Genomic DNA, 11,401 nt, shown 5'->3' on the forward strand with positions numbered 1-11,401 from the left:
GGGGGGGGGGAATAAAAAAAATATTTGCAAACACAGACGTTGCCAGAGCTTCACTGATTACTGCCTACATATAAACACACAAGAAAGAAAAGAAACAAGCAAAAGTTCTACAATCAACATGAAGACAATATTCTGATGTGTAAAAAGCCAACTGTACATTAGAGATTATTTGTGGTGTTTACCCACAGTATGAGCCTTTTCACTGCTGTCACACATCAAACTCAGGAACATTTCATGTCACAGTAACTTTTTTATGACCTTCCTAAAAGCATTTTGGGTCCCCAGGGTGACCGATTTTGTCTCATCCATTCCAGACTGAACCAAACTCATGATGATTCATGTCCCGACTTTAAGAAGTATCAAGATCAAGTGCTGGACACCAACCCTGTTCAGGTTGACTTACTTTCCCTCTGGTTGTCACAGAAACTAGTTCCGGCTCTCTCCTACCTGTCAGTGTGTAATTGTGGGTGGTGTGTGTGTGTTTACTGGCTGCTCCCCTCCTCCTCCTCTTCCATTTCGACCAGAGGAGCATGGCGATTGGCCTGAGAGCCCTCGCTGAAGAAAACTTTCTTGATCACACCCGACTTGGGCGCCCGGATCGTATGCTGCGCAAAACAAACAACTTCATTACAAGCGCAGCAGAGAGTTTGTGTACCTGTGATAGATCAAGTAAAGGTGAGAATGAGTGTGAGGAAGAGCCAGCAGGAGTCCTTCTCACCTCCATCTTCATGGCGATCATGACCATCAGTGCGTCTCCTACGGCCACCTTGTCTCCGGCCTTCACTAGCACCTGAACACAACATTACAAAAGATAGTTTATTAGTATTCATTTGGACATTCAGTCTTTGTCCATCTCAACAACAATAAAAATCAGGCCCTTAATGCCACTCAAGGATAATGAGAAAGTTATTTATGTCTTCTTGCTTACATTGCTGTAATTCCCTTTTAAAATTTGTTTCTCATCATCTTTAAATTATTTTCAGTTGCTCAATATATGGCAGTCGGTCTGCTCTTATCACTTCTGCTTTAGTCTCACTACACTGGCTGCCAGTAGATTTTAGGTAAACAATAATACACTCAGAGGTGTCCCTATAAATAAAAATAATAAGACATGGTGGAGGCACAGAATCGCATTTCTTTCACAAAGTCAATTTCTATATCAGCACAAGTGATTTAGAGTGCTTACTGTACGGCCAATTACCATTTACACAAAAAGACGTGTAAAAATCATAAATCATTCTATGAAGTCTGGAATGATTAAGGTTAGTTTCACCAGTAAGTTAACAGGAAGCATCGTATGAAGTAAAAGTATTATTACAATGGTTACCAGCAGTTTTAATTTACCTTGTTGCTGATTTAGAGCAGTGGTTACACAAACTGACAACACTGAGCAAAGCTAATTCTTGACCTTGGAAACAAAACCACCAAAATAAAAAGACTGGAAGCAAGGGACTTATTCCCAAAATGTGGAACTGCTTTTCCAAACATTGTTACCATTTAACTGTCTCCGTCACTTTGAGGTGTCCTGATACAATAAATACTGAACAAAACTATCAAATCAATGTTATGTTATGTGTTTTTCTTTGTTTCCTGCAACTCATCCATTCTTTTTATATTAGGACATCTTGTATAATATTGGTTACACATCAGGGCACCTTAGAGTGTATTGTCCCTTACTTTGTACGGTCTACAATTATCTGTCCCATGTCCTTTTAAACAGTGGTTCCAAAACTGCAGAATAAGTCAGAATGGCTGAATTTATGTACATGTTCAATCTCAGCTATTTAAAAAAAAAAACAAAAAAAAAACCAACAACTCACTTTTATAATTAGATTAGACTATTTTTTTATTCTACCTTCTGTAAACTGCTGTTTTTTTTATGTAATAAAGTATTTCTTTCAAGATAATGTTATGTTAATAGCTAGTCATTGTTGTGTCTTTAAATAAGAAGACTGTTTTTCTTTTTACAACTAATTATTTAATATGATGACTTTAGTGCTCCAAACCTCTAATTCACTGCCAAACATAATACATACGCTAATACTGCCCAACTCACCTTCTCTATGGTTCCAGTCATGGGGGCCACCGCTCCACCCTGAGCCCCAGAGCTGCTCACACCAGCCAGATACTTGGGCACAGGAACAGACACTTCGGCGCTTCCTTCCTGCAGAAAAGATGTAAAGATACCAGAAACAGAAGTGACAGTTAACTGGCAGCTGAGGTAAAAAGGATTTAAGCCACCAGTCTCGAAATATGCTAAACACAGGAAATAAAAATAGCTTCTGCAGTAACAGGTAAAGTGTAGTCAAATTTGCTGGAAAAAGCAGAATTTACAGTTTTTACTAAATATCTTATTTGGGAAAATTAACCTGCAGGAAATTTACTACAAACAGGATGTATACTTTTATCAATAAATGAGTTTAAAGGTAGTTACTAGTAGTAGTAGTTTTTAGCTTTTTGATGATGGTTTCCAGGATAGTGTGATATCGATCTTGTGCTTTGTCATTTTACATGTACAATATTTTGAACTTTCATAATTTGCATTAAAAAAAAGTTACCAAATTTACAAATGTATTTTTCTTGTTACTTTAAATATACCTAAATCCCAGTGCACCCAAGATGACAATGTTGATTTGTGCTTCACTGATTTGGGGAATATGTAAAATGTCTGTCCACACACCATAAATAGAAAAATAATGCATGTAAATTTAAATTTCACTCAGCTTGTGTTTCTATTGTCAGCAGCGGTGGTTGGAACATACCGGGGAGAACAGGTGAACTGTGTTGTCCAGAATCACCAGTTTGGGACGAGACTTCACGCCATTGACAGAACAGTGTAGGAATGACACTCCACCTTCCAGCTCCACCTCCCCTGTGACATGAAACACCTCCTCACCAATCTGAAAGAAAGAAATACATTTATGCTAAATGTAAATGAGGCAGATCTACTACAAATTCACCTAAAACTCCTACTAATGGTGTTACTTTTCAAAAACAATCAATATTTAATTCCTGACAGTAGTTTGACAAAATAATCTTAACTCAAGAGTCCACTTACTAGCCATTTTTCAGTTTTTGCAAGCGCATTGTCACAGCCTTGATCAGTGAATGGAGTTTGCTCAGTATTCAATTCGCTGATAAAGGCCATGAGATTATGTTGTCAAACTACTGTAGTATAAAGGGAATAAATTGTTGCATTTACTTATTAAATTGGTAAAAATTTGATTATAGAAAAAAAAACAAAAAAAAAAAAACAACAACATTCATACAATAATGTGGGGTACAATCAGTATTTAAAAATAACAAACTGAACTGCTCCTCTTTAAAATTATGGGTCCTTTTCTGTGACTACTGATGTAAGATACAGGACCTATTGCAGCTCACCTGCATTGTGTAGCTTCCATCTTTGTTGTACACGACGACCACATCAACTTCTAAAAGACACAAACACACAAGACGAAATGTTTTGTAATTATAAAAAGGCCAAATGGGTTTGAGGGGAGCACAGAAGCAAACAAGAGGAGACAATGAAGTAACTTAATGCGGAGGCTTTAGTTGAACATCAGCAGCAATGCAGCAGCAGCCGGGGGATTTATTTTTGGCCTTGCAGTGACATTTATAATAGAAACATTGAATAATGAAAATGAGTTAATTAACAAACTGTCAAAGAAAAGACCGGCGCTAAACTTAATTATTCAAACACTCATTAAATAAATCAGATACAGTTATGAGTCGACCCTAACTGTACTGATCTGCTTATTAAAACTAAGCCAACATATGATTTAACCATCAATATATACCTCTAAAGCATCCAAAACACTAAATGAAAGTATATTTATGTAAGTATTAAGTTTTTGATTGACAGGTCTAATTATGTTACTAAATAAGTGACATAAAGTTTGTATACGTTACTTTACTGTGTGTGTGTGTGTGTGTGTGTGTGTGTGTGTGTGTGTGTGTGTGTGTGTGTGTGTGTGTGTGTGTGTGTGTGTGTGTGTGTGTGTGTGTGTATATAACCACATGTATGTAAACACATACACTGTTGTGTATTGGGTAATAAACATAGCTAAAGAAAATGCGGTTTAATACAACAGTAAACAATAAATACTCCCTTTGTGGACTTTATGGTGCATTTAAGACTACTTGCATTATACAGAGAGGTGTTTCTATTACATAGCCTACTCACGTTGCTATAAATGGGGTGGACAAAATAACAAACTCCTGTCAAGAGTGTTGACCAGGATTTTGAAATGATTCTGGCAGCTAGAAAAGAAAAGAAGGAATTTCCCATCCTGCCATTATTGAAATTACAACTGAAGTTCATCTAAAAGAAGTTTAGTTCATCGAAAGACAATTAATAGACGGCAATACTGATAATGGATTAACAATTTAAATTGATAATGGATTAACAATTTAAATTGATAAACATTAAACGCCAAATGTTTGCTGGTTCCTGTATCACAAATGTGAGGATTTGCGGTTCTTCTTCGTTTATAATATTCTAAATTGAATATTTTTGGTTTCAGTCTGTTGGTGAAACAAGAAATTTGTAGGTGGTTAAGCAAATGTTCACTATGTTCTGGTATTTTAAAGACCAACAGATTCATTTAAGAATTTCGAACCATAAATTAAACTCCTTCTTCTCTGCAGTCCCACCACCTGTTGAGCAAAATATTTGTCTATTTGTCTTTTCTCCCTCCCTTATCCTCCAGCTTCCCTCCCTTCCTATACACTAGGGGGCAGTAAAGGCTCACCATCATTCTGTTACTTACTTTTGTCTCCCAGCTGCAGTGTCATGTTTCTGTTAAACTGAATGTTGCTTCTCCAGCCGCTGCTGGAGCCAAATGGGGAGAAGGGGTCTGAAAATCACACACCATGAACACTTAGTATACTATTATATTTTCAGGTCACATGTGCAGATGTACATCATTTGTCCTGAAAAGGTTATCCCCTCACCAGCAGAGGTCTGTGTGAACTCCTGTGTGTGTTTCCTCTCCTGCAGCACCAGGCCCAGGGCCGCCTGGCAGATCGTTTCCCCAGAAGGAGTTCTCGGAGTGGGGAAGAGGTCAGCGTAGTGCTGAGGGATGAAGCTGGTGGTCACGTTTCCAGCCTCAAACTCCGGGTGGCCGGAAAGACTCAGCAAAAAGTCAATGTTAGTGTTCAGTCCCACGATCTGAGGACAGTGGCAGTAGAGAGGACAGAAAGGATGCAAAGAAAGTTGACAAAGAACCATGAATTATAGGCATTTTGCATTTATATATTGTATAAATGAAATCAAATGCGTAAACATAGGAGCTTAGGGTTCTGTAACTACTGTTTTTAATCCTACAAGTGCAGTTAAACGCATCATTTGACGGGGTGTCTTACATTGTACTGTCGTAAGCAGTACCGCAGCTTCTTTAAGGCAGCTGATCGGTCTTCTCCCCACACCACAAGCTTGGCGATCATTGGGTCATAATGTGCAGACACCTCGTCCCCTGAAAACAAACAAGAACAGACACTATTGTCAGCTGATGCCAGTATTTTTTCCATTGTGGTAATTAAATTTATTTATTCTCATCCTTCATTATCTACACAGACTGAAGCGGTCGCATAGGTTTTCTTTCTACTTTCTTTATTGCAGTCACGTATGATTGGATAATCACTGATCAAGAAGTTCTCAAAAAGCACAACCAGATTTTAAAAAATGGATGAGGACCTGACTCATTGCTTTGGTTTCTGCACTGCATTTCCAACAGGTCATCGTGCTTGGTGTTTTTACTTAATCTCTTTTCTTTTTTGTTTTATGTTCAATCAGCAAGTGCAGATAGTTTGATATATCAAGCAATGACAGAAGGAAGCAACTTGGACACTTAACTCTATAAAAAACACTGAGTCTTGTTACATAAAGAATGGAAAACAAACAACTGGAGTTAGATCTAGACTCCCTACCATCTCTGACTCCAGTCTCTATGCGTGTGTGTTGGTCTGGTGGAGGGGTGGAGAGATGCAGTAGAGGCCCCGCCCCTGGAAGGAAGTCATTGTTAGGGTCCTCAGCATAGATACGAGCCTCAAATGAGTGTCCCCTTAAAATTATGTCATCCTGGAGGAGAGGCAGGCGCTCCCCTGCTGCCACCTGGAGGATATTTACACCAAGAGAAATCAATGTGGCTAAAAGCAAAACTGCTTTTTCACAAAAGGTTATTTCTATTGATTAAAAACTAAGTTAAATTAAGAACATAGTTTTTAAACTGTCTGCATTTGCTCTCTCCGTCCTCTCTCACCCTGAGCTGCCACTCCACCAGGTCAGTTCCAGTGATCATCTCAGAGACAGGATGTTCCACCTGCAGCCTGGTGTTCATCTCCATGAAGTAAAAGTTATGCTGGGCGTCCATTATAAACTCCACGGTACCTACACAGGAAGACAAACAATATGATGTCAATGTCCTGTGTGTTCTGGGTCAAAGGCATTGTGGTGAGGTGCCAGTGTGTGTGTCTCACCTGCCCCTACATAGCTGACAGCCTTGGCTGCTTTAACCGCTGCCTCTCCAAGTTTTCTCCGTACCTCAGGACTAATACCCGGCTGCAAAAATACACAGTAAAACATTCAACACAAACAAATTAAGTGAACACAGCCCTAAAATCCAGTTTCACATCATAGATAGAACTCTACCCTTTCTTCTAATAAGACATTCACACTGTCAAGGTGATAGGCAGCCAGAAAAAAGTGTTCTCATTTAAGACAAAACTCTACCAACACAGAGAGACTGACCTTTGCATGGAAAGTTTTTTTTCCAGATTTTGTCACCATAGTAGTGAGGCAAACACTGGTAACTAAACGCTGAACTCAGAGCTTTCACTGAACGTACAAGTATGGGTTTGGGAGAAACAGATTTCCAGGTTCTTGTTGGAGCTCGTTCATAATGGGAAGAGTATGATAACCAGGTTTAGCAATGTTTTAAAGAAGTAATTTTACAAGACATTCTGAAGTACCTATAAGCTAATGGGAAATAAGATAATCAGTTCCGCTATGCCAGTGGTTCTCAAACTGGGGGGCACAGAACCACTGCAAAGGCGGCGTGGATGACTAGGGGAAAAATATGTAGTGGAACAAAGTTGAATGAACAGGATTCATGTAGGGAAATAAAAAAACAACCCTAAGTTTGCTGATGCTATCGTGCTGACCTGAGTCAATTCTTTTCTTTCAATCAAATTCAATTGGGCCTCCTTTTTTTATTTGTTGCTCCCTCAATATTGTTAATGATTGATTAGAATTCAATCAGTTTAAGTGTAGTGGGGGGACATTAACTTTTTTCAGCTTTTGAAAGGGGGTCATGAGAGAAAAAGTTTGAGGACCACTGCTCTATACCAACAATTACACCAGTGGATAGTTCCAGAAAAGAATCCTATTTTATACATATCCTGAACTTAAACCTCAAGTCATGTTCCCATTAGCTAGATGTGGGAAATCCAAATGTATCTTTCCAAGAGAAACTGATGTCAGAAGTTAAATTCACTTAAACTTAAATACTGTGGGTTTAGTCTGATTTGTGCACATTGAGTTCCTTGTCAGTCAAAATCAATTCAACAATACATCTACGTAACCACCATTGCTCACTCACCCCTGGTGCTTCCTCTATGATCTTCTGATGTCTCCTTTGGACGCTGCAGTCTCTCTCAAACAGATAGACAGCGTTACCGTGCATGTCCCCAAACACCTGAACCTCTACATGTCTACAGGAGACACACAGAGGAATAACAGGACAATTATCTTTTTACAAGGTGGTAGAATTGGCTGGTTAGCAGTACCTGACAGAGTGAATCAAATATTACCTGGGATCCTCTACAAACTTCTCTATCAGCATGACATCATCGTTGAAGGATTTTCTGGCTTCTCGTCTCGCCGACTCCAACTGTTCCAAGAAGTCCGAGTCTGACCGTGCAATACGCATCCCCTTTACACACACACACACGCACACACACACACAGTTATTTCATGTTTCCTGAAGTTCCTTTGTCAAAGTTACTTAGGCTTTTTTGCATCGTCTCACCTTCCCTCCCCCTCCACGGACAGCCTTAATCATCACAGGGTATCCTATCTTGGCAGCCTCTGCTTGCAGCTTCTCATTTGATTGGTCTTCTCCATGGTAACCACCAATGATTGGCACCCCAGCAGCTGACATTATGTGTTTCGATGTGCTGAAAAAAAGAGGTGTTTGCATACATTGCTATTATTGCTTTTTGTCCTAATGTATTTATGTTTCTATGTCGCTGTATCCCATAAATGTTTGCTCCATAATGTCACCAATTCCTCTACAGAGATCAATAATGTTTCAAGTTAGTTATATTTGGTAACAAAATATATAAAATTATTTAATTAAATGTTAACAGAGAATATAAATGTATCTTGTTTTGTATATGTGTGAATTACCTTTTAATGCCCATGTCTCGGATGGCAGAGGAAGGTGGCCCGATGAAGATGATGCCTTCCTGTTTGCACGCCTCCGCAAACTCTGTGTTTTCTGACAGAAAGCCATAACCAGGGTGGACCGCCTACACACACAAACACGTTTTCCAAAACATCACATGTCACACAATGTCAAAGCCCATGTTGATTCCCTGTCAAAGAAGAATAATTCAACACTTCATTTTTAAGTAGCTCAGGACTAAAGGAAAAACACAGCATCACTTCTAAACATCGTCAAGGAGAGGGTTACTCACGTGTGATCCAGACTTCTTGGCCACTTCCAAAACTTTCTCCATGGAGAGGTAACTCTGCTGGGAGGGTGGAGGACCAATGTGGTAGGCTTCATCTGCCTACAAAGAAACCAAAGTTTCCAATTGAACATAGCTAATGCAAATTTGAAAACACCAGTTTAGCATGCCGACATAATGTCTCGTGTGTTTTTTTTTTTAAAGCAGCTGCAGAAAGCGTTGAAGAACACAGGTAACAATGACTGAGAAGCAAATGACTACAAACACTAAAAGGACACAGCTCCTTTGCAAGAGACAGAGCAATCCAGGACCTCACCATGGCCACATGCATGGAGTGTCTGTCTGCATCACTGTACACTGCCACTGAGCGGACGCCCATCTTCTTGGCCGTGCGCATCACACGACACGCAATCTCTCCTCGATTGGCAATCAGCACCTTCTCTATTCTTCCAACCCCTGTAGACGACACGGCAGACACTAAAGAATTTTGTTTTTAAACAGTGACAACAAAATGTTCTTAAAATTAACTAGTTGACCTGGAACCTCACTTATTAAATCGAAAGTGCAACACGTTTTAAAGGGCTTTAATCATCATTTTCCAAGGTCTGTGGCAATAAAGCTGTACTTTTAGATGCAACACCAACATCGAAACAAACACAGCACAGATGATGGTTTGGGATCCATAGTGCGAGCCAGATAATATTTATAGAGTTGAAACAATTTATAGATCAGTCATCAATTTAAATCAACAACTATTTTAATAATCAATTATTAGTATCATGCATAAATGCCAAATATTCTCTGCCTCCAGCTCTTCAAAAGTGAGGATCTTGCTTTACTTTGTTTTATATAATAATTGAAACTTAATATTTTTGGGTTTTGGACTGTGCAACATGGATTTGTCTTTCTAGACTTCTGCACACTTCTCCTGGGCGATTTCCTCTACTTTCTGATATTTTATAGAGTAAAAAATAAATAAACAAATTGATAATTAAATAAGAGTTAGTTGCAGCACTAAAACTTTACATTGCCTACATCATGTTTCAATGAGGCAGGAGCTCAGGAGGAGAGACAACAGTTTTAATCCCAAGCAGATAAACATCTCTTGCACTGCAACTGGAACACAGATATCACCCAACTCGGCTATAAAAGACAACCCTAACACATGTTTTCAATTAGAGTTTCAAATGCAACTAAACGATTTCTGTTACATTTGCTTATAAGATTGCAAGGATCATCTCCTTCACTCACCTCCTGAAACAAGCCTCACGCCTCTTTTGGTCCATGACAGTTTTCTGAGGAGAGGAGAGGAGATCTTCAGTACCATTCAAATTTCTACATGGCTGTGAACGGCAGAGCAGATGCTAGATGTACGAAATGCCGGTGGCTAGTTTATGAAATAGCACGTACACTTACTATACAACAAACCCCAGCCTAGATAACTGAGCTGATACTCAGTGAAGGCACAACAGTATGCATGTTGTAGTCATGCTAGCTGACAGTGTCCTACCTTTATTTAACCTTGCTCAACTCTTATCTGACCCACTAGCTCGCATAATATAAAACGTTTTCGCCGGCACGTTAATGTTGAGTGGAGAAATAACGTGATTCTGTCCAGGTCAGCAACCATGAGAACAAGCAGATAATTTACAATGTGATGTGTGGCAGTGATAGTAGTGATCTGTCAGGTTAGCTCACACGTAACGTTAAGGTAAAGTCAGCGTTCACATTGGTCGCCTTGCAAACTTCCTAGCTGTACCATAACATAAAAAAGAAACACTCTGTTTGGGTGGCACCTTGTTGAAAATAATATTATATTAGCCATGTAGGTTAACGCGTTGATGTACTCACTGTGAAAATATCCTCAGACCCTGCAGAGTTGGGAAACTCAGAATAACTGCAGCCATAGCTACCAGCTGCTAGTTAGCTAACTGAGCAGGTAAAGGCGAAGTGGTAAATACTAAACAGCTCATACACAGTATGGCTAATTTTAACTGCAGCAAACAACTCAACTCAAACCGGAGAAAAATATCCGGGTCCTTAAAATATACACTTGCACTAATAAACACAGCCAAACGCTGGTAAATGAATTTGTATCATTTATGACCTTTCCAAGGACTCGTAGTATCGACCAGCCAATCACAAAGAGAGAAATGGAGGTGGGGATGAAGCTGCATTTACCAAAAATAACCAGAAGATGGCAACGTACACATGTGGGGAAGAAATCACACAAAAATAAAACAAAACTCATTTTATTTGATAAACGAGACGAATATATACACATACAGAATATTCTGAAATAAAGACATTGGTTGAATAATTAGGCATTCAAAAACTATACTAGCTACATTATAGTATTTTTTGAGTTATTTCATCTTTGCAGTTAAAAAATAAAATATGTTTTATTCCAAAAACACCTTATTGCTCGCTATAGCCAACATACTGCAGACTGATAAAGTGTAATTAAGCTACATAATTTGAAGTAATTAACTTGGATGTTTATCTTGCAATATCCCTGTCTTTTAGGTTCAAGAGTTATACTACGATAAATCACATAATGCAATAATTTTGTTAATTTATTGCTAGTGTAATTAAGGGTTCAATAACTTATTTTCAGCCCCAATTTATTAAATATATAGATGGCTATATATGTATATTTATTACAAGAAATGTCACTGAACAAAAGTCACTGAAAGAATGAAAATGA

General features: G+C 38.7%; 1 protein-coding gene across 1 annotated transcript; it reads right to left on the bottom strand.

Moving 5' to 3' along the window:
• Positions 1-230: 230 nt before the first annotated feature.
• mccc1 (methylcrotonyl-CoA carboxylase subunit) lies at positions 231-10,824 on the bottom strand. The gene is made up of 19 exons (XM_046050407.1): positions 10,546-10,824; positions 9,946-9,989; positions 9,011-9,150; positions 8,701-8,796; positions 8,411-8,532; positions 8,031-8,178; positions 7,813-7,934; positions 7,602-7,713; positions 6,481-6,562; positions 6,264-6,391; positions 5,932-6,115; positions 5,368-5,477; positions 4,957-5,173; positions 4,773-4,859; positions 3,385-3,434; positions 2,763-2,900; positions 2,057-2,164; positions 719-790; positions 231-605 (listed from the first exon to the last, which is right to left on the bottom strand). The coding sequence occupies exons 1-19, from the start codon at positions 10,599-10,601 to the stop codon at positions 483-485; spliced, it is 2,139 nt and encodes a 712-aa protein (XP_045906363.1). The 5' UTR covers positions 10,602-10,824; the 3' UTR covers positions 231-482.
• Between the last annotated feature and the right edge of the window lie 577 nt (positions 10,825-11,401).

The sequence above is a fragment of the Micropterus dolomieu genome, linkage group LG05 (assembly GCF_021292245.1).
Source record: "Micropterus dolomieu isolate WLL.071019.BEF.003 ecotype Adirondacks linkage group LG05, ASM2129224v1, whole genome shotgun sequence".
Lineage (NCBI taxonomy): Eukaryota > Metazoa > Chordata > Actinopteri > Centrarchiformes > Centrarchidae > Micropterus > Micropterus dolomieu.